Source organism: Salvia splendens, chromosome 6 (genome assembly GCF_004379255.2).
Source record: "Salvia splendens isolate huo1 chromosome 6, SspV2, whole genome shotgun sequence".
NCBI classification, from domain to species: Eukaryota; Viridiplantae; Streptophyta; class Magnoliopsida; order Lamiales; family Lamiaceae; genus Salvia; species Salvia splendens.
The window spans coordinates 16900304-16924193 of NC_056037.1; the positions used below are offsets into that span (position 1 = coordinate 16900304).

Sequence of the window (23890 nt, forward strand, 5' to 3'; positions counted from 1 at the left end):
GAATTCTGACCGGCATGCCGGAATTCCGCGACGGGCGTCCGCCATTGTGCATGATATGCACGGATACGGAATTCCGCCGAGGACGGGCGTGCGGACGTCCGCACGAAACGTTGACTCCACGGACGTCCGCGCGGAATTCCCGTTTATTGCATTAAATTTTTTTCTCTATTTGTGTCAAAATTTTAATTCCGTAAATTGTTTAATTCTGGAAATTATTTAATTCTCGAAATTGTTTAATTTGTGAATTTGTGGTTTTTTTAATTGTGAGAAGTCCTTCGGGAAGTCCTTGCGGATGTCCGCCACTGTGCAGTGGGAAGTCCTTATGATGTGGCAGTGCAATGGAAAGTCCGTATAACGTGGCAGGAGATGTTTTTGGGAATTCCGCGCGATGCTCTTGTAACGAACCAAAACAAAATAGGGTGAATAGTTGATAGAAGAAATATATAAATAGAATTCATGTTCTATTTTTTTTTATCCTGTTTCGATTATACTTCAATAGGAAAATTTATCCAACAAAATGTCATGCCGATTCTACAATCTTAGTACGCCGTAATTGGGTTTCAAGTTCAAATTCTACAATGGAAAAAATTATTTTAATCAAAAAAATGTTATAGAACAAAAAGGGCAAGAACGAATTTTTTTAATAGGTTAAGATCAAGTTAAGTTAAAACGATTCCGCATTAGGTAATGAGAGAATATTTTAATAGCATGTTGCAATTTAATATTTACGATTTGGGATTTCTGTGTCCGACATTGGTATTTGAAGAGTGAAATCTTGATTTTTCGGAACAAAAAAATGCAGCCGAATAAAAAGAAATGATTTTTTATGACTACACAAGCTCTTGTGTGGAAAAGGACAAATCTTTGAGGTTGAAGACGAGGATGAGACACGTCGCCAGTTTACATGAATGGAAGCTGCAGTTGCGGATAATAATTCCTTTTAGGGTTTCTTAATAAATTATCTCAGAAATCTGCTTTAAAATGACAATTAATTGCAATTTACTATGTGAATTTGTAGTCGTCACAGTTGAGGATCCTTGACATCTTGTTTTTTGTATTTTTTTGTGAGGCAGTGGTGTTTTTAATCAGGGAAAAAAGCATTCTTTCTTGTTGGGATGTGAGTAAAAAAAAAGTAGAGTATCAGTTTGTGTGGTTCGTGTTGTTTTGTATTGCTCGGGCTAGACTCTCTCTCATCCCCCTCTCTTCTCTTCTACCGCTCATAATCTCTGATACTGCTTCTTGCCGCTCTCTCAACTCAAATTTCTCTCTCTAGGTATATGCATACTGTGATTTTGTGTATGGTTTTGTGGGCGATCTGAATCTTTCCAAGCCCAAAAGGATCAATTTTGAGAGGTTTTTATGCTAACTTTTTGTGGGGATGATGTTTTCTTGATTCTGAATGGCTAAAGAAATTGTTGAAATATTGTGGATCAAGTCATTGTGGACTTGTTTATGTGTGTGTTTGTGTTTGTGTCTGTGTTTGTATCATGGGATTCATGTAAGCATACTGATAGTGAGAGGTGGATAGCTATGGAGGGCTCATCTGAGTCTGGTTGGGAGAGGTCTGATAGCTCTAGGGGTTTGAATTCATCATTCTTGGTCAGGAATTCAAGAATTTTGAGGGGAGGTGCTGTCAGATTTTCAGGAGATAATAGTAGCCATGATTCTGTAAGGAAAGGGAGGCCTTGGGCTCATGTCACTAGCCATGGGGGTGGGGGGGGGGGTGGGGGCGGGGCAGTGGCGTGTCCGGTGGAATGCAATGATGTGAGTTTGAGGAAGTGGTTGGATAACCCGGACAGGGCTGTGGATGCCCTTGAGTGCCTGCATATATTCTCTCAGATTGTGGATGTGGTGAACTTGGCTCATTCTCAAGGAATTGTACTTCACAATGTTAGGCCTTCGTGTTTTGTTATGTCCTCATACAACCGGGTGTCGTTCATTGAGTCTGCCTCTTGCTCGGACTCTGGCTCGGATTCCCCCGAGTATGGATCAAACAGCCAAATGGCTGAGTTCAAGGGCTCGCCCTCGGTTGTGCCTCCTGAGTCGCAGCACTCTAGGAGCCAGTATGCTCGTCTTGCTAGGAATCCGGCCTCACAGATTAACTCCGAGAGCAGCTGTTTGCAGTCAAGTTCAGGTCAGGCTGTGCATGGTCCGGATGAGGCTGCCAATGAGCGAACAGCGGGGGATAAGAAGCAGTCTTTCCCGATGAAGCAGATACTGCTCATGGAGTCCAATTGGTACACCACACCAGAAGATGTTTCTGGTGATCCAACTTCGTGTGCTTCGGATATATATCAGCTTGGTGTCTTACTATTTGAGGTCAGTTGGAGTTTTCTTCGATGAATGTAGTGTGAGTTAGAATTAGCTTGTGTGTTCAGTTAAATGCAGTTTTCGAGAAGCTTACTGATATGTATATGTACACATATGAGCAGTTGTTTTGCACTTTTGATTCCCTGGAAGAGAAAAGCTCGACTATGGCAAGCCTGAGACACCGTGTCCTCCCTCCACAGCTGCTTCTTAAGTGGCCTAAAGAAGCTTCGTTTTGCTTGTGGTTGCTGCATCCGGAGCCAAGTAGTCGGCCTAAAATGAGGTGTGTGTTTGTAAATATCATGTGTATTGATTGTTGAATCAGATAATATAGCATTTCTGCTAAGTTGTCTGTTGTTGTGTCGTGTTGAACTCTTTATCTTATATGCACCGTGAAATTCTTGAATTTGTCATGTCACTTTTAAACTGCCGGAAAATTATGCTTTGTGAAATATGAGAAAGCTCTCGCGTCAAACTTTGTAAATAGTGATGTGCAATTCACGACCCAATGACCACTACCTTTGCTCCTGTGTAACGGAATGCAGGTGGATGGTGTATTTACTGCCATGATATTTTTCATTCAATTCCTACCAATTAACTATGATTTCTTCGTGCTTGCTAATATCTTCTCTTGGTTGTGTGCGCTTTCATTCACCTCATTAATGGCTGTTAAGAATATTAGTATTTTGTCCCACATCGTTGATGTGACATAGCCTAGCTTAGTCTCTTGTAGTACCACCACCACCACCAGTACCACCACCACCACCACCACCACCACTACCACCACCACTACCACCACCACCACCACCACCACCACCACCACCACTACCACCACCACCACCACCACCACCACCACCACCACTACCACTACCACTACTACTACTACTACTACTACTACTACTCTGCCTTGCAGCTCTACTTATGCAACAACTGCAACTACTACTACCACCCTATAGTTTCGGCTACTACTATTGCTGCCGATGTTTGAGGAAAAACATTTTTGAGAACTTTGTACCAAGCTGGACAATATAGATGTTCCAGCTTGAGGGGGGTGTTAAGAATATTAGTATTTTGTCCCACATTGGTGATGTGACATAGCCTAGCTTAGTCTATTGTACTATATATATGTGGGCTGTGTTGAGTAATAAGATACACCAAATACACTACTACCTTTTCTACTATGTCTATTTACTTTTCCGCTTATATCTGTATTTTACTGTTCTACAATGGCCTTGTCCAGCTCTTGTTCCTAAATCTTTACCAACTCTTATTTTTCTTTCATGATATGCACAGCGAACTGTTGCAAAGTGAGTTCTTGAGCGAACCTAGGAATGAGATAAAAGAACGTGAAGCTGCCATAGACCTTCGAGAAATGATAGAGGAGCAGGAGCTATTGCTGGAATTTCTCTTGATACTGCAACAGATGAAGCAAGAAGCAGTTGATAACTTGAATGAAACAGTATCACTTATATCCTCCGACATAGACGAAGTCACGAAGCTGCATACTTCTCTCAGGATGAAAGGTGGACTGAGCATAGATTTTGGTAAGGGTTCAGGGTCGGGTCCCAACAATGCAGATGATGATGATTCTGGTAGCTCAGGATCAAGAAAGAGAATCAGGCAGGGCCTTGATACGAGTGCCCTCGATGAATCAGAAGAACATGCAGATATACATCAGAAACCAGAGACTCATGGAAGCTTTCTCTCCAAAAGTTCTCGGCTGATGAAGAATTTCCGGAAATTGGAATCAGCTTACTTTGTAACCAGACGCAGATCTCTAAAAACAGCGTCTCGGTCATTGGCAAGACATTCTCAAGTTAGTAGTGATGGTAGAGGGGGGTCTAATGTAGCAACTGAAAGAAGTTCCATCAGTAACCCATCGTCAAGAGATCGAAACATTGAGCAAAAGCCAAATGGATGGATAAATACATTCCTAGAAGGATTGTGTAAATATCTTTCATTTAGCAAGCTAAAAGTTAAGGCAGATTTAAAGCAAGGAGATCTCTTAAATTCATCAAATCTGGTATGCTCCCTTAGTTTTGACCGTGACGGGGAGTTTTTCGCAAGTGCTGGTGTAAATAAGAAAATCAAAGTTTTTGAGTACAATTCAATCTTGAATGAAGATCGTGATATACATTATCCAGTTGTTGAAATGGCAAGTAGATCGAAGCTTAGCAGCATATGTTGGAATAGCTACATTAAAGGCCAGATTGCTTCAAGTAACTTTGAAGGCGTGGTACAGGTAAACTGACATCTGTAAGCCCAAAATATGCGTATACATATGCTCCATTCTCCGATCATCACTGTTTTGCTTGGTATATTTTACAGGTATGGGATGTCACTAGGAGTCAGACTTTCATGGAAATGAGAGAACATGAACGGCGTGTGTGGTCTGTTGATTTCTCAGTGGCAGATCCAACAATGCTGGCCAGCGGTAGCGACGATGGTTCTGTTAAGCTCTGGAACATCAATCAGGCAATTCTACTTTTGCACTTGGTGGATGTCAGCTTTGAAACTAAACGTACTAAAGCACCTAGTTATTGTTGCTTGTGGATTTAATTCTGGATGTGTAATAAGTTGTCTTTCTTACATGGGCTGCTACTGCAGGGAGTAAGTGTTGATACCATTAAGACGAAGGCCAACGTCTGCTGTGTTCAATTCCCCTCAGATTCCGGTCGTACTCTTGCATTTGGTTCGGCAGATCATAAGATATACTACTATGATCTTCGCACCTCCAAAATGCCTCTATGTACTCTCGTTGGGCACAAAAAGACAGTGAGCTACGTGAAATTCATTGATTCAACAACTCTTGTGTCAGCCTCCACCGATAACACTCTAAAGCTGTGGGATCTGTCGATGTGTACGTCAAGAGTTCTTGATTGTCCCTTGCAGTCATTCACAGGCCATCTGAATGTAAAGGTATCTTCCATCTCCCGCATTTGGTGTTGTTGTGGCATCTAGATATATTTGTGTCCATTTTTTTCCCGTGAAATGTCCAAATGTACAAGCACGTGTAAACATAAAATACTGATAGTGTATCATTTCATTGCAGAATTTCGTTGGCTTGTCTGTAGCAGATGGTTATATTGCAACTGGCTCAGAAACAAACGAGGTAATTATTTTTACCACATAAGTATTTGCTAATCCTGTGCAGTATTCCCCGTGTTTATATATAATATATCCATTGGAATTTTTGCTTCGTGACACTTTAAATTGTTTTAGAGCTCAAACTAAATTGCCTCTGATGCACATCTCGATAGTATTTCTGATCGCTGTTTCTTAACTTAAAGGGGCACGTTAAAAGGATAACTCCTCCTGCTTATCCTAGTCGAAGGGAGGTGACTGTAGACTAGAAAGTAGGCATAACTCCCAGCCTACCAATTACCATTGAAGTCCAATTTTCGGTCGTGATCAATCTCTTCGTATATCAAAATAAGTACGATATAAGAAAGGAGCTGAGAATTGTGAAAATTGAGATTGGATGGCTATGCTGATGTTAATTTCAACCATCTCTTCATCATAACATATGTCTCAATTTCAACCATCTGATTGTTTAATGTACAAAGTCTTCATTTATTTTCTCTGATTGCTGCGCTTGTTGCATAGGTTTTTGTCTACCACAAGGCCCTCCCAATGCCTGCATTGTCGTTCAAATTCAACAGCACGGACCCACTCTCAGGCGATGAAGTGGATGACACGGCACAGTTCATCTCATCCGTGTGTTGGCGCGGTCAGTCCTCCACCTTAGTAGCTGCAAACTCCATGGGAAATATCAAGCTATTGGAGATGGCTTGATTTCCTTAGTGCCAAATAGTCCAAGTAGAATATTCGTTGGGTCAAACATTTTTTTTGCCTTAGTTTTGTAGTGGGATAAATATATTATATATACATATACGTTGGCTTGACAATGCGATTCATGTTTTGGAAAAGTATATTGTAGATAAAGAGGTTAAGTGAAGAAAGAGGTTATTATTGTTGATATATTTTTGTACATTTTTCATCCCTTTCATGTAAACTCTTAATTCTTCATCTTCCAAACTAGTTATGTATTTCCATTGCAGCTCTATATTTGGCAATATATGGTGAAATCTAACTATTTTTTCTTACTTATTCAGCAGTTGAAAAGGGAAAAAAAGAGAACACATTGCATTTCCAGGGATTAAAAACAAAAATACAAAAAAATTAAATTAAAAATTAAACGTGTGATAGTATGAATTATGACTTTATAACAGTATTATGTGGAAAAAGGGACCTACAATTACATGGCCGAAAGAAGCAATTCTCTTTTTGTATATATGCACTAAATCTAGTTCATTATTGGTGCTTGTGGAAATGCCTAATGATTTACTGACACGTAAACTCTCGCCTCTCGTCGATTTCTCCCGCCTTCTTCCCCATTTCATATAGCAATGGAAGAGGTAATCTAGAAACATTGAGCTTTGGTAAAATTTTCTGAAAATACTATATTACCGATGAGGCGTTGCAGCCTTTGAGCACCGGGACTCGGCCTAAGCTTGTTCCGGTTCCCCACCCTCGAGCAACGAGGTTTGCCTCCACACCAGCCACCGGGCGTGAAGCCTCCCTTTTTCCTCCCGAGTAAATGAATGTCAATCTGGTCCAACACCGGATCGTCCATTCTGAATTTACGCGCAAATGGAGCATAGCTTGCAATCATGTTTGCTGTGTCATTGACGGATAGCGTGTGAGGATGCTGTTGTGGAGGGTTGTCCCAGGATATATAGTGCATGTCGTGGTTGACAACAGTCGGCACAAACTGTGGAGCATTGCAGATGACGGTTTGGAAATAGCCTTCCGGGGAGGAAACAAAGTTTGAGTAGTACATCAGCAGGGTTCTTGGGAGATTATCCCAGCCCCATATGCAGTACTCCACAAACGCACGTGATAAGATCATCCAAGCTGAACCTGAAAATTGCATTGCTACTCATTAATGAAAACTCTGATGGTAGAATGTAGTTGTGTTGACTATCTCAAGACAAAGAAATCCCCTCGTTCGCCCAAGCAAACTTCATGTTGGGGGAAAAGAAACTAGGAAAATCTAATTCTTTTCAAGTATATACATGAGATTTAGAAATTATGGGAGGTTTTGGGATGCCCCTCTTTATATCACAAGCCCTGCTTAATACCAATAACCTTCTCCAAACCAAAGAAAATATTAGAATAAAAACTTCATATGAAGCAGATGAGCGTAAAATATTATACTCCCTCCGTCCCATAAAAATAGTCCACTTCTACCTTTGGTAACTTCTTTCTCTCTAATGAGGTGGACCCCATTCATCACTAACATACTCCAATAACCTTTTCTTTCTATATCTCTCTTACTTTACCAATTATGCATTAAAACCTATGCCAACCCAAATGTCTTTATTTTTATGGGATGTGGGGAGTATTATGTGCATGAACAGAAAGCATTCAGAAAATAAAAACAAAAAAGATTTGGTTTTCTTTCAGCAACCCCAACAACAGTAGCAGGGTGGAAATAGTTGCAAATTCAGACATCAATAACTTTAACAGATAGGCTGCAAACAAGCAAATTGACAAGATGTTCTGCTGCTGCAAACAAGCAAATTAGCCTATCATATTTGCTGCTACAAGAGAATGTCCCTCAAGAAGTCAGTTAGGTGAATTATGCAAAACTAATTTTTTGAAAGAGTAGACAGTTAAATTGTTTCCTACAATATGTTAGTATTTCACAACAATCAGAATGGACCCAAAAAAGACTTAGTGTCAAGGAAGCCAATGAAGGTGAGGAGGACACAGGACCACTGAGCACCATTAAATTTGAGTTGATAGAATGATGATGAATAAACTAACCAGTAAACAATTTGAATGCTGTTGGTAAATTTCTTTTGGGTCCAACAGCAAATATGTCAGATTTGGTTGTCTGATAAAGTCCAGGATCTATAATCAATGGCATTGCCCTTTGAGCACTGTAAGAAAACCAAATAAGCAGGATTAGACTTAAGCAGTCTTTTCTGACCAATAAAAGATAAGCTGAAATAAGTGCACAATAGAACTTACGCTTTCCAACCTAAGTCGCTAGTGTGTTCTATAAAGTTCAGATCTCTTTTCAAATCAGCGAATGTATCAAGAAGATCTGCAAGAGGGAATCATCATGTGCATGAATATCTACTGTTCAGGTATGTGAACTCCCAAATTCACAAATGCCTAGCAATGAAACAGGGAATAAAAGAAAAGATAAACTCACCATCCTGAGTCACCAAAGGATAATCTGAAGCACTAAGGTTTATAAACCAATCCCAATCTTTATATCTCTTTAGAAGAATGGCACATGCGTGAAGAGTATTTGCGACCATCGTGGGACCCCTATAAGTGACCATATTTGATCTGTTATTTACAATAACATTCCCAACCTTCGTAAAAAGCGTGTGGTTTGCCACGCGAGATGTGAGTTCCCATCTCTCCTCTAAGGGCGACTCAAGATCCAAATGAACAATGTAATAGTTCCATGGATGATACAAAGCATGAAGAGTCCTCCAAAGTTTGTCTACATCACCTTTTGATCCAGAAATCAAATAAGCAAATTTTGGAAGAGGAGGAGGAGCAAGAGGCGGAGCTTGATTCATTTTTGACTCAACAAAGCTAGAGCCATTGGAAGTGAGACGAGAAGGGAATTTTGAAAGGATAGAATTGATGGTGTGCAATGAGGACACAAGGCCCATATTAAAGGAGGTTGCCAGGAGGAAAACACATACTAATGAACTTATAACTAGAGGGAACAACCACTTCTTCTCCATACTAAAGTACCCCATTGCAAAAACTTATGATCATGAAATCCAGTGAGAAATTCTCATCAGACTTGGTTGGTTATCTATAATCTGATGGATTCAACTATTTGCACACCAGAGGATTAAATAATAATGTGCGGATAGCTGATTCCGATAGTATTGTGCAGCGAAGGTTCAAAGAAGGACCAACATCTACTTTGACTGAAATCCACTGAAGGTTCTTCAATGTTTATGAGAAAAGCTGTTGAATTTGAAACCTCCTTTACCAGAAAAAAATAACAAATCAGTAAGTTGGGATCATTAATTTGATACTGTTTACCATAAATATCAAAAGAGGACAGCTTAAACAACTAATCACTAAACTAGCACATTACAAAAAATATACTCCTCCTATTACATTTTTATTCATCCTCGCATAATTCGTAGATTAGATGAGTGTTCGCCTAAATATAGTTATCCATGCATCAGAAATGCGACATCCGAACCTTCAAATTTAAGCCAAATCATAAGCAAACAAACAATACAGCATATCTATGTACTTGCGGATTTCGAAGGTAACCCCAAAAATTTGAAGTGAAAGATTAGTACATGATCTCCAAAATCACAGGAACTAAATATAAACAAGTTATTAAATTTACACAAAATTATGACCAAATAAAACAATGGAGCACCAGATCACTAAAATCCAAACCAAAATCCCAATCACACGAGGCATAAAAGGCAGTCACCGCAACAATTGCATGGAGCTGAAACGATTTTAGGTCAAAAACACAGATTTCATAGAAATGAAACAACAAAAAATTCAAATCGCGAATACATAATACAGAAATCCACGCACAAATTCATGATAGCGACAACATGCGCGCCCTACCAAGGAGAGAATCGCGGACCTGTTTTTTTTTATTGCGATGGCGGAGATCGCGTCCGCCTTGGAAAAGCCGCTGCCCAGGAGAGAGAGAGAGCGATGTATATGTACGCAGCTTAATCAGTGGCAAAAGCAGCACCAAAATGCAAAAGTCTGGTGAGTTTTCAATTGCGAAGGTGAAAATAATCTCAAAATTTCAAAATTGTGATGAGTGTGTGTGTGTGTGTTTTCTGTTGCCGCTTTGTTGGGGCAAAGAATGGAAGAGAAATTCGATAGAGGTGAGTGAATAAATATTTATAATATATAAAATGCTTAAAAAAGAAATAAATAAAATACTAATAAATATGCGTAACTGATCTGTATTATTAGATTGGGGAATGACAATATTAATGGCGGATTATGCATTAAACCGGCCACGCCTTTCTATTAATGGTTTCTTTAATTATGATTATCGCCTAACTGCGTGCCTACGTGGCGAGCTGTGTAATAATCACCCAATTTATATCTTTATTTATTTATGGAATATAGCCGTACCATTTCTTTATTCTTTCACACACTGTCGGCGAAGGACTGTGCTAGTATATTTAATCACATAATTATCTATCTTGAAAATATATAACTAAAAATGATCTAAAATTTATATAAATTAACGACAAATATTGGATTAGCCGGACCTTTTTACTAATGCTACTTTCGTTATTTACTCAAATTTATAGTGGTTATTTTAATAATTGTACTCCCTTATTTATGATGTTACAGACTTACAGAGTGTATAGCTTGGCTTAGTAATAAACTAATAGGTCATTTATTAATGATATGGGTGGACGGAAATTATTAAGTTTGGTACTACTCACTCTCGATATTAAGTACACCAACTGAATATTCACATTATAAAATATTATTGTAAAAGGTCACCAAAAAGAAAAAAGGAACTATGCCCCCCAATCATGAAAGTGAGAGTTCACAATAATGTCCTTTTTAGCTCGCAGAGGCAATATTTGATTTCGGAGGGGTAGAATTGTAAGAAGAGAATTCACTCAGCAAAAGGCAATTTCAACGCCTTAGCAGTCCTTATACTCTGGCCTGATATTATGTGACGAGATTCAGTCAGGATACGCAGTAGCCCGTTAAGGGAAGATCTAACCCACTAGCTGCTAGAAGCCCATCTCGCAAGGTTTCATACTTGTGACTGGGAGATGGAAGCAACTACACGACCGTACGCAGTAGTGCAAGAAGAGAATTCACAGCATATGTTGTGTGTTGTAACGTGTGAGTTGTATGCAAAATCTAGAAGTAGCATTGAGTTGGGGTAGATCTATTTAGATCTTATAGTTTTAGTTGATTAGTTATCTTATTTGTTGTATTTGGTTTGTTGTATGAAATGTTGACCATCATCGATAAAAAAAATATTGTTTCTTAGTAAATATTTGATTACTTAGTTGTATTTGGTTTATTGTATGAAATATTGATCATCTTTCATTGCTTCGATAAAAAAAATCTTGTTTCTTAGTAAATTTTTGATGGTCTAATATTAATCTCCTCAGTAATCAAGAAAATTGCTTTATTACCTACGTAACCAAGAATTGTTAGACATGAGCCTTGTGATAACTCGTGTAAACAAAACCAGTGGTGTATTCAGACATTTTAAATTGGGGGTACAAATTGTACTTATGAAACATTATATCAAAAAATAATTTATTAAAATGTAAATTAGATAAAATAAATTATGTATATATAAACTACCACAAAATAATAAAAAGGAAAGAACATAGAAAAAACTTATTATGTACTACTAATATACTCCATTCATCCGCGAATATGAGTCATGTTTTGCCATTTTTGTCCGTTCACAAATAGGAGTCTGGGTTCATTAACGAAATTAATATAACAAATAGACACAGAATAATAATTTACAACTATAGAATCTAAGTAAATAAGCATGCAAAAGCAGAGAACATAGAAAATAGAAACAGAATAATAATAAGTATACAAAAATATGGAACACAAATGGGATAATGAAGAGTCAAACTCGGGTCTCCAGCGATAGAATACAACTCGGCAACCACTCCACCACGGATGACTTTTGTATTATTGATCTCAATACTATATTACATAAACAATAATTTGGGGTACAGTGGTACCCCTTGTTCTATGCTGGCTCCGCCAGTGAACAAAACTATTGTAAGATAATAATAACATTAATTATTTTTTTTATTAAGAGAGAAAGCAATGTGTTGAATGAAGAATAGATTGGTAATTAATGAAAATAACCAAGGCTAGCTAACATTAAAATCTAAGAAAGGAATAAATCAATCTATAATCATCTTGATTAATATAAAAAAGTTATAGTCAAGCATATATACTACTCCTTAGTTTCCTTGTTTACAAAGGAAACCAAATTTGAAATGCCCATCTTTGGTCATCTACAAAACAAACACAATACTACTATATCTTTTACTTATTTGCTATTATTAAAGTAAATAAAGGCATACAGCTATAGAAATTAAAATTTTGGTAGATAAGTAATTATATCACCAATTATGTACTAATCAGTTGCCAAAGTTCCTTCTACTCTACTAGTAAGCTAAATTATACTCTTTAATTAAACAATTATATGTCCAACTAAAAAAAACAAATAATAATTTTAACTTGTAATTGTACAATAATTCATATGCAACTTCCCTCTACAGCCTTTAGTAACGGAACTAACTTTTTAATTATACTTTCTCAAATACTTCCTTCGTAACGCATCAAAGTAAACATAAAATGCTTTAATTAATCAACTTAATGTTTCTGACTTTACTTCATTAGGTTAATTAGGATTGGTGTTTGCTTGGATGTATTGGTTAGTAATCTTTTGTAACTTTTCAATCTTGTAAGATATGTGTGTCTTTAGGTTAGGGTATTTTACTTGAACATCAAGGTGCTAAAGAATGATTTTTTTAAGGAACATATTTAATTGAAAATTAAGAAAGTCATTCTCTTGACAAATCAGCAAAGTTACTGTCAATATATTTTGATTTGTACTGAATTTAACATTCTTAAATTTTATTTAGCTTTAGAATAGAGTAAAAATTCTCTACTCTAAGCATACTATGGTGGTAATATGATATGGTGTGACTTACCAATAACTCTTTGACACGTGTGATATTCATAAAGGGTCCACATTAAGCTAAATTAACATTAAATGTTATAAATTCTCATATTAATAGATTCCATCTTGCCATATTGGAGTCCATTTCCAATATTAATGATCGAATAATTAATTAATTACAAAATTATCTCCAATCTAATAGTAATATTTTCACAACTGCATCCTTTTGACCAAGTTAATTTGTTTTCTAACATCTAATGAATTTGATATGCAGGTTGATAGAAGTCAATTTACAGATGATTTCATAGTTATAATTAAAGAGAGGTGGGAGTTGGTTATTTATCTTATGGATTGGGCCATCAATTTAAGTTAATTGTTTGGGCTGCAATTAGAATTGTTGGGGCCTATAAATACCACAAGGAGTTTTGGTTAATAAGTTAATTGATGCGATAAATTAGTAAGTCCCAAATAAAATAAGTTAATTAGTTCTGAAATTATTTAAATCTCGGAATAACTATTTTGAGAAATTAATTACGGAAATTTAATCAAGGAGGAATTTTGGAGATGTGAGCGGTCGTCCAAGGCGTCGCGTAGTCGAAAATACGCTAATACGAGCCTTCATAATTTTTCCTAAGGTAGAATAATAAATAAAGGAACTTAATTGGAGTTCATGCATTCTAATAAGATATGTTCTCGATCTGATAAATGTGTTATTACTTTTATTTTAAAATTAGAATTTTCCCGCGAGACATTTAAGGTCGAAGTACGGAAATCCGAGTTAAGAAAATTAAGCGAATGATGTGGACTTTCTTTTAAATAAAGAAATACCTTTAAAGTATTATTTTGAGCTTTGTTCCCAACTATGCGTATTGCTTTGAGCTTGTTCTTACTTGAAATAATATTAAATGATTTGTCTCGTTGTGTTTTAATTTTTTGGATTACCTATCTGCCTGGCTCTTTGCCGGTTGTTAAAAATGAATTCGGGTATCATCAAGGACCGCAAACCATGCTTAGACTACTAGTGCACACTTATGGGGGAATTGGGTGCCATCTTTCGAGTTAGCCGGTCCAGTGACCGCCGTGGAATAAGGCCACATTTCCGATTCACCTGGTTCAGATATGGTATTGACAACGGAAAATGGTTGATCAACTTACTTTGATGAAAATGATATGTTTTAGTATAGTCGGGCTTTTTAAAGTAAAATTCCGAGATCACTCAACAGTTGTCTTGACAAATCTGTTTTTATGAAATGTTATTTCGGCATGTGTTTACTGAATATATCAAGTACTCAATCCTACATATGTTTTAAGAATGTATAGGTTGGGCGGCGACAGACGTGGTGGGTGTTGAGTATAACTTTTGGAGTTTGTGCTTATTTAATGTACCGAATGAGTCATGTCTTCATACATGACGTCATTCTTACTATGAAATACTTCCGCTAAGACTATACTTTTTTCTTTTGAAATTCTGTTCATTTATGTATTTCTGAGTTTTCGTACTCACAAATGATACTCTGATATTAATAAGTCAGTTCTTTTCAAGAATTGCCCGAGAGTATATTATTTTTTTATTTTTCTCTTTCTTCCCCGTTTCTTTAATCCTCCCATAGTCACGATCAACCGTGCTTTTTATCCCTAAAATGTATGGTCTTGACATTTTGTCACCGTTCTGTCGAGTCGAGTTGGGGGGGATGGATGGAGATGAAGATGGCGAGAAGTAACGATGTTGGTAATGAAGATGAAATTTCCGCCATTAACATAGGTGGAGGGAGATGAAGAGATGATAAGGGCGGGATTTCAATTAGATTAAAAACATTAACCCACGATTTCACTCCAATATTTTACGAATGGGTCTGCTTGCATAATGTGTTAGGACTTAATTGCCAATGGGTTGAAGTAAATTGGTCCTGACTCCTGATGAATGACATAAATAATTTTCAAAACCATTCAAAATCATCTCGTCTTATCCAAACAAAACTAGATCCAATGACTATAATTTGGTTTCTATTTCTATACTAAGGGGGCATTTTACATATAATGGGATCCTAACAATCTGCAAACTGCATATTTTCTACAAACTCGAAACTATGATTATGACCGTTTTGACGTCATGTTCACATTTTCTATTGACGTTATTTATCATCCGTTGACATCAAATATTGAAATCTTTTGTCCAAATCTTAATTTTGACTTTTGAGTTTGTGTAAATATATAATTTTTTTATTTAATTATACATAGTATATTACTATATGTTTGTTTTATCTTTAAGTGATATTAGTAATGAAATATGTTCGGAGACGTGCAAAATCACTATCTTAAAGTCAAATCTAGATCTAAAGATCCCAACTCTCTCCTCCTAGAAATACGTGTTCAAGTGATCATTTTTTATACAATTAACTTGAAAGTGATGTAGAAATACAAATGCCTATCATTTTGACTACTACTTCCACCGAAAAGAAAAAAAAATGAATGTTACCAGTGTGGTTTGAGAATTTGTCTCACTAGAATTTTTCTCACTAGAATTTTTCTCTAGCTTCTCTCTAGAAACCTCTAGCGCCTCACACACTCTCTCTAGCTTTTCTTCATTTCCGGCGACTTTCTTCCAAATCCACTCCGATTAAACACTTCATCTAATCAAGAGCAACCTATTGAATATCATATCAATTGGTGGAGTTCGTTTTTTGCGGTGGTGGCGAAGTTTTGAACTTCCGGCAGTAGCTCCGGCGGGAAGTTTTTGAAGAATAAGACCGTTCATCTCCACTGTATCTCCTCCATATCCCTCGCTGCACTCCTGATTTGAATTATATCATCTTCAAGCGGTGGGATTGTGAGTTGTGGTGGAAGAGAGTGAAGCTTTGAAGCCACGGCCGAAACTGTGAAAGAAATTCTATTGGAAAAGCCTCCCAACATCAACGCTCTACACCGTTCAAAACATCCGGTATAGCCGTGATTTTACCGTGTGATTTAATTTTAGCAATCTAGTTTGGATTAGCAATGGTGTTTACAGGACGGAACGTAGGAAAAGGTATCGTAAAACAGATTCCGGCAAGGTCTCCAGCACCGACGACTGCCCCATCACCATCTCAGGCTCCCACCAACGTCAACCGTTCATCTTCCCAACAATTCAAATTTGAATTTCAAATTTGGCGGCTGCTTCCTTGAGCCTCGGAAAAGTTGTTTGGGGAGGAGGTGGAATCCTTGAAATTGGCTGAGTCATTATTCTTGGAGGCGGTTGGAACCTTGGAAGTTGTAAGAGCCGTTAGGTGGTCGGCTGGATTCATAGGAATTGGAGAATATTAATCCTTGGGAGTTGGTGAATTTCTCGAAGTTGGCTAAGCCATTAATCTTGGCGGCTGACGCTTGGGGAGTGAGTAGCCACTTAATCTGGGTGGCGGACTCCTAGGATTCTGGAGGACTTTAAATTTTAATTAGAAGGCGGCTGCTTTGGATTTTGTAGAGGTTTTTTTTTGGGTGGCTGCTTTGGAATTAGTAGCGGCTTTTCCAAGAGGTTGGCGGCTAGATTTTTGAGAGAACCCGTGAATCATTATACACGTGGAAGCCTACTCAGCAGCCACGTGGACCGTGACTCATCATCCACGAGGGACGTGACTCAGCAGCCACTTCAGCCTGACTCATCCTCCACATTGGACGTGACTCAGCAGCCACATTAGCCTGACTCATCTGCCACGGTGGACATGATTTAGTTGCCACATCACCCTGAGCCATCAAACACATCGGACGTTTTTCGGTTGCCACATCAGTCTTGTCTGGGCCACGTCCCGCGCACACCACACCGAGTCACGGCCACCGGGAAAGCTCCCACCCTCGGTCAACCCCTTCGGCCAGGCTCGCAACGCCGGAGCACCGAGATCCGACGACTAACACTTAGCCTTGTTCTCGGCTATTCAGGAAGTTCTCGTCCTGTAACCGTGTTATACCTTGGTTCCTTTTACCTTTTCTATGGCCTCGCAGGAGAAGAATTGGAGCACGGTTATCTCAAAGAAGAACAAGAAGAAGGAAAACGACAAAGAGATCAAAGCGGCTATGAAGCAACAATACGCCGACTACCTCCACACAAACAAAGGCGGGCTGGACGAGTTCAGCGACTATGACGACACTGAGTCTGTACCAGAGACCCCTTCGGAGCCGCCGAATGCACCTATGGAAATGCGCAATCAAGCTGTGGAGACGCCAGCTGAAGTTTCACGAGGCATGGAGGCGCTACCGGCCTACCAAGCGTGGCTCAAGAGGGCCACCCAGTTCGACCTGGACCCGAGATACCAAAAAGAAGATCTTAATCTTATTAAATATGAAATGATTAAAACTGATCTTCTTGTACTCGATGAGCCTGACATTACCCCCGTCCCTAGGGGATGGGGAGCTTGTTTACTTGGCAGGTTCACAGGACGTTTCCCCGGGAAGGAGGCCATTTTCGACCTCATGAGAAGATGGAAGCATAAATCCCGAGTCAACTTTCATCGGAAAGGGTGGCTCTGCTTCCAATTCGGAAGTGAAGAAGCAATGGAGAAAATCTGCTAACAAGGACTGTTCGATATATTCGGTATCCCATTGGTGCTCCAGCCAATGCCTAAAAAGTTCGACCCTGATATGGAGCCTGAGGTTATGGTTCCGATTTTGCTGAGACTTGTGGATCTACCGCTGGAACTTTGGAATCTCACAGCGGTGAGTAAAATTGCATCGTGCTTTGGTACACCGCTCTCAACGGATTTCAACACACTTAGGCGAGAGTCATTGGATGGACCACGCATCCAAGTCATAATCGACACAGCGAGGTGGCCCAAGGAGTCACTCACAATCCAGTTGCCTAATGGGAACTTCGTGGAACAGAAAGTTGAGTACGAGTTCTTTCCAAAATTCTGCAATGCTTGCAAAGTTTATGGACATTTCGCGGATGAGTGCCGAGGTAGAAAAGAGGGGTGGAACCAGGTGCACCGTACCGGGTCCGTCCCACGACCAAAGAGCCGAGGCTGGGAAACAAGTGTACCGAGAGACCAAGTGCAGCAATCGCACAAGCGGAACCAACCGAACCAACAGCTGGGAGCAAATGCCCCAGCCATCGGGGCTAAGGCGCGGGACCGCCTGGCAGGACTGGGCAACGGGAGCGATCCAGATCCAGACCGTGACCACAAAAACATTGGAAGCCAACGGGTAATGTTTACTCGACGGAGCTGAAGTAACTGAGGCCTAGAGACAAGGTGCTGGACAATTGGAGGAAAAAGCCAGTTATCACAAAGATCCCTGCATCCCCGAACAAGTTCACACCCTTAGCCGAGGACACCAGCTCCGGCCCGGTTAAGATTTCAGAGACTTCGACGGTTGACCACCGGAACCTAGTGAAAGACATACTCGCAGCCGTCCTCTCGCCTATCCTGGCAGCCATACACGGGAATGCACCACTAGAGCAGCCTACCCCCTTTGTCAACACAGATAGGAGACACAGAAGCAGAAGCCGAGAACCGAGGACCTAAAGGGAGACGGCTCAGAGAGAAAACAACGGAGAGGAGGCTGACCCTAAAAATAACAAAGGGAAAGAAGTGGAAATTGAGGAAGTGGAAGAAATGGCCCCGGTACAACATCAAGCCCAATCTGTTACAACCGGCAAGGAGGACATCGGGAGCAAAAAGAAAAACAAGAAGCTACCGAAGGTCATAACGGAAGCCCTTGAACCGATGGTCGTTACTAGCGAGGGGACAGAGTCGCATAACGAAGAGGCCGACTGCCCTGCGAAGGAGACGGTTGATACCGAGGCCCAACCCACCTATACTGGTACCCGACGAAGCCGTCCCGACACCCGACTGAGCCGTGCCGACAAAGATAGGGACCACAGTAGAACAAGGAAATCTAAGTCCAGATCCAGGTCTCGGCCAAAGAAGACGGATGATATCCCCACCCATTGGGAGGATGGTCTTGAAGACAATCCCGAGGTGGTCCAATGATTATTGCAACTTGGAACATAAGGGGATTGCAGCAACTCCCCACCCAAGCTGCAATCGTCGATTTTGTGAGAACACATAAGATCGACGTCATGGGTCTTTTGGAAACTAAATTGAAGAAAGAGAACTACACCTTCTTCCTTGAGAACACCTTCAGAGATTGGAAAGCCGTGGACAACTTTGAGTTGATTGAAAACAGTCGAATGCTTCTAATCTGGAATCCAAGCAAAGTGGAACTCGAGTCGATCAGAGTGGAAAAACAAGCCATCTACGCCAAAATCAGGTGCTTGACTTCCAATAATGTGTTTTAATTTGTTTTTGTTTATGGTTTGCATACTATTCCGGATAGACGCCCACTATGGGACTCGTTAATTGAGAATGTGATGCAGGACGAGCCGACACTTGTTAGCGGTGACTTTAACAATGTGCTTGCTTGGTTTGGAAGATGTCATGTCTACGTGATGCAAGTACATTTGGACAAACCATGCTATATCAAACAAGATTGATAGGGCCATGATCAATGACGCTTGGTTCACCAAAGGATACTTGGCTAGTACGGAGTTTCTACCATCGGGAGCGTACACGGACCACTCACCGGCCGTCACCACCCTCTTTGGTAACATCGTATCGTACCCAAATCCATTTAAATTCTTTAATTTTTGGCTCAAGCATGCAGGATTCAATAAGCTCGTGGAAGAAAATTGGGCTACCAATGTCCAAGGGAAGGCACAATTTGTGCTCGCCGTACGTGGAAAAGAATTTAAGAAGCACCTCAAGGAGTTCAACTTCAAGGAGTTCAGTGAACTATCAAAGAGGGCCAAGGAGGCCAGGGAAAAGCTTGAGGCGCTACAAAAACTGGCGGACAGGGACACTACAGACCGAGCCCTTCAGGTCTAGATCACCAATCAGAAGAAGAAGACTGCCTACCTTGAGAATTCTGAAAGGGAGTATTATAAGGAAAAAACTAAATTCAAACATTTACTCCTTAGTGATCGCAGTACTTCATTCTTCCATTCTCTTGTTAATAGGAACAACTCACGCAATTATATCGCATTCCTCTACAGGAGAGACAGCACCATCATGAGGGATAAAGAAGAAATCATTAGTGAGTTTGTGGAATTCTACTCTACACTCCTGGGAACCAAGAAGGAGCCGGAACCCATCAAGGGGGACGTCATTAGACAAGGCCCTCTTGTGAGTGAGAAGGACAGCAGGGACTTGGTACGAGCCATCACGGTCGAGGAGATCAAAGAAGCCTTATTTGACATCGGGAACGACAAGGCACCGGGCCCCGATGGCTACTGCTCGGCATTCTTCAAGAAACAATGGGAGAGAGTTGGCAAAGACGTGGTTGATGCAGTTAAGGAGTTCTTTGAAACAGGCCAGTTGTTGAAGAACTTCAACACAGCGGTGATTTCCCTGATTCCGAAGACTTCAATCAACCGACAGTGGGCGACTATAGGCTTATCTCCTGCTGCAACGTCTTCTACAAGATCATCACGAAGATCCTTTTGAGGAGGATGACACTGTTACTGAACAAGCTTGTGAACATGGCACAGTCGACATTCATCCCGGGGAGGCATATCATGGACAACATCCATCTCGCGCAAGAGCTTATGCGAGGATATGCGGACAAGAAGAATGCTCTTAAGTGTACGGTCAAGATCGATCTCCAAAAGGCGTATGACACTGTGGATTGGGACTTCCTCAGATCCATCCTACATGGCTGAACTTCCACCCGAAGTTCGTCTATTGGGTGATGCAGTGTGTCACGACACCTAGGTTCTCGATCGCGATCAACGGGAGCCCGCATAGATTCTTCCCCGGCAAAAGGGGTCTTCGACAGGGAGATCCTATGTCTCCTACTCTTTTTATTTTTTGCATGGAATACTTATCTCGTTTTCTTGCAGCCCGAACGACGAACTCCAACTTTAATTTCCATGCAAAATGTGCGAGACAAAAGATTACTCACTTAGCCTTCGCAGATGACCTTATGCTTTTCAGCAGGGGCGACTAGATGTCCATAGAGATCTTGGCGAATGCTATGGAGGAATTCTCAGGCTGCTCGGGCTGCTCGGGCTTGGAGATCAACAAAGATAAATCTAACCTTTTTTCAGGTGGCAAGCTACCAACCCGGGACCCAGAGGAGATCAAGAGCATTTTCGACTTCCCGTTGGGTTCCCTGCCGGTGAAGTACCTAGTAGTGCCCCTCGCATCGAGCAAGCTCAACATTATGCACTACACGCCGTTGATCGAGAAGATTGCATCCCTCACCTACAAAATGGACAGGTAAGAATCTTTCGTATGCCGGTAAAACTGAACTTGTGCGCTCGGTTGTGCAGGGAGTCGAGTGCTACTGGCTACAAGTCTTTCCCCTGCCGGAAAACGTGAGGGACAGGATCATTTCTATTTGCCGTGAGTTCCTTTGGGGTACGAAATACCCTCCGGTGGCTTGGAAGGATCTCTGCCTACCGAAGGATGAAGGGGGACTCGGCTTTCGGGACCTCGGGGCGTGGAACAAGGCTCTACTTGCGCGGAACTTATGGAACATTCACGTGAAGAAGGACTCCCTGTGGATCAAATGGATCCATAGTGAGTTTCTCAAGAACAGGAACCTGTGGGAATGGACGGCTAGATTGCGGGACTTACCACTTTTCAAGAGGCTACTTGAAATCCGAGACGAATTGCTTGTCGACCGGCCGAGAAGAGAAGTGGAGAAGATGCTGGGACAATGGTACGGGAGCAAGGGAGCGGTCGAGGCATACGAGTGGTTCCGGCCAAAAGGAGAACGGCGACTGTGGCACAGATTTGTGTGGAAGGAGTTTGTCCCACCAAAGTACTCCTTCACTACTTGGCAAGCTCTCAAAGGACGACTTCCAACGAGGGACAGACTGGGCTACATGAACATCGATCAACGCTGCCCCTTGTGCATGGCGCACACGGAGTCCGTGGACCGCCCTTTCTTTAAATGCCACAAGACTTGGGCAGTTTGGAAGGAGATCAAATCTTGACTGAGAATACGGAGGAACATCACCACCATACCGAGCGCCATCAAGTGGATGATCAAGGAAAGAAGTGGCGCGGCAATCATCCGCAAGGCTAGAAGGCTAGCCCTCATCGCAATGGTCAGCCTAATGTGGAGAGACATGAATGCCTTGATTTTTGACGGATCAGCATTCGAACCTAAGCACTTGGTGTTCGAAGTGAAGAAGGTAACATATGCAGTGTTATACTCCTTTTATCCGCATGAAGAAGGTATATTGGTCCTGACTCCTGATGAATGACATAAATAATTTTCAAAACCATTCAAAACCATCTCATTTCATCCAAACAAAACTAGATTCAATGACTATAATTTGGTTTCTATTTCTATACTAAGGGGGCATTTTACATATAATGGGATCCTAACAATCTGCAAACTGCATATTTTCTACAAACTCGAAACTATGATTATGACCGTTTTGACGTCATGTTCACATTTTCTGTTGATTTTATTTATCATCCGTTGACATCAAATATTGAAATCTAAAAGTCCAAATCATAATTTTGACTTTTGAGTTTGTATAAATATATAAATTTTTTATTTAATTATACGTAGTATATTACTATATGTTTGGTTTATCTTTAAGTGATAATAGTAATGAAATATGTTCGGAGACGTGCAAAATCACTATCTTAAAGTCAAATCTAGATCTAAGATCCCAACTCTCTCCTCCTAGAAATACAACGTGTTCAAGTGATCATTTTTTATACAATTAACTTGAAAGTGACGTAGAAATACAAATGCCTATCATTTTGACTACTACTTCCACCGAAAAGAAAAAAAATGAATGTTACCTGCCGTCCAATGAGTGATTTGAATTAATTGAGTCGTATTACATTTTTCACTATGCAAAAATTATATACTTCCTTCTATTTAACTTTTTCTTATATTTTAACATTATTTTATTTATATTTAATTACTCAAATAAACACTTCAAGTATCTTAGGCCTATGACTATAATAATGGCCTTCGTGCAATGCAAACTACTTCCTCCTTCCTAAATAAAGTGAAGTATTTCTTTTCTTTCAAATTTATGGAATAATATTATTCTGGGTATTAAGTGGAGAAGAATGACGTAAAAAAGAGAATAAAATAGAGATAACAATATTTCATTTTTTTAGAAACATAAGTATCATTTTGAATAAAGCATCCCAAAAAGAAAAACGTGCACATGCTATATTTGTGAAACTTAGCTTTGTAGCCTATATATTTGAGGTTGAGGCCATGAACCCTGTACTCAAATCATTTAACTTTTTTTTAGAAATGTATCATTAGAAAAACAGTCATACTCTATATTTGAGGTTGAGGCCATAAACTCATCTTCCACAAATCTTAGTGCTTTTTTCAGTGTATATTCACAAAATCTTAGTGCAATAGATAAAATGATGAGAGAGCATTCTTTGTTATCTACAACTTTACAAGCCATGATAGATGAGACACGCATTATTTTAGGTGTCACCATGCTATATAACTTATTTCTGAAACACAATCCAGATCATATACGTGGATATTTACGTCTTTTCAAAATGAAGCACTCACTTTGTTGTTTAGCAAAAGGAAACATTTTTAAAGTTATACCATTTCACAAATCCAACACATGCTTATAATTTATTGAGAAAAATAATGTAAATTTGAATGCTATGTGCATAAAAGTTGTTCATAGCATATAAAAATTATAATTACTCCTATAGTAATATTTAATTAAAGAGAAACTCTCGAAGCATTTTTTTTTCACAAACTTTAAACTTAAATAGTTGTTGAATTTTTCTACCAGCAATAAAATCTGACTACGTTTCATTTATTATTACATCACATAATATATGATTACCACTAAAAAATTATAGTGATGTGATTACAATG

At 39.7% G+C, this 23890-nt stretch overlaps 3 protein-coding genes across 7 annotated transcripts; 2 read left to right on the top strand and 1 right to left on the bottom strand.

Annotated features, from left to right (window-relative positions):
* Nucleotides 1-813: 813 nt before the first annotated feature.
* On the top strand, nucleotides 814-6288 carry LOC121807541 (protein SPA1-RELATED 4-like). Of its 2 annotated transcripts, XM_042207800.1 has the most exons (7): nucleotides 817-2319; nucleotides 2433-2590; nucleotides 3601-4549; nucleotides 4636-4782; nucleotides 4915-5226; nucleotides 5360-5419; nucleotides 5914-6288. In XM_042207800.1, the coding sequence occupies exons 1-7, from the start codon at nucleotides 1453-1455 to the stop codon at nucleotides 6100-6102; spliced, it is 2682 nt and encodes an 893-aa protein (XP_042063734.1). In that variant the 5' UTR covers nucleotides 817-1452; the 3' UTR covers nucleotides 6103-6288. The 2 variants fall into 2 exon arrangements, with proteins under 2 accessions (XP_042063735.1, XP_042063734.1); XM_042207801.1 differs by lacking the exons at nucleotides 5360-5419; nucleotides 5914-6288 and having other exon boundaries at nucleotides 814-2319; nucleotides 4636-4828; nucleotides 4915-5063.
* A 225-nt stretch (nucleotides 6289-6513) lies between these two features.
* On the bottom strand, nucleotides 6514-10213 carry LOC121807543 (beta-glucuronosyltransferase GlcAT14A-like). Of its 4 annotated transcripts, none has more exons than XM_042207803.1 (5): nucleotides 9965-10213; nucleotides 8534-9334; nucleotides 8347-8422; nucleotides 8140-8255; nucleotides 6514-7230 (listed from the first exon to the last, which is right to left on the bottom strand). In XM_042207803.1, the coding sequence occupies exons 2-5, from the start codon at nucleotides 9096-9098 to the stop codon at nucleotides 6731-6733; spliced, it is 1257 nt and encodes a 418-aa protein (XP_042063737.1). In that variant the 5' UTR covers nucleotides 9099-9334; nucleotides 9965-10213; the 3' UTR covers nucleotides 6514-6730. The 4 variants fall into 4 exon arrangements, with proteins under 4 accessions (XP_042063737.1, XP_042063740.1, XP_042063739.1 ...); XM_042207806.1 differs by having other exon boundaries at nucleotides 9946-10213; XM_042207805.1 differs by lacking the exon at nucleotides 9965-10213 and adding an exon at nucleotides 9913-9930.
* Nucleotides 10214-16830: 6617 nt separating this feature from the next.
* Nucleotides 16831-17572, top strand: LOC121807604. The gene is made up of 2 exons (XM_042207870.1): nucleotides 16831-17319; nucleotides 17404-17572. The coding sequence occupies exons 1-2, from the start codon at nucleotides 16994-16996 to the stop codon at nucleotides 17570-17572; spliced, it is 495 nt and encodes a 164-aa protein (XP_042063804.1). The 5' UTR covers nucleotides 16831-16993.
* Nucleotides 17573-23890: the final 6318 nt, after the last annotated feature.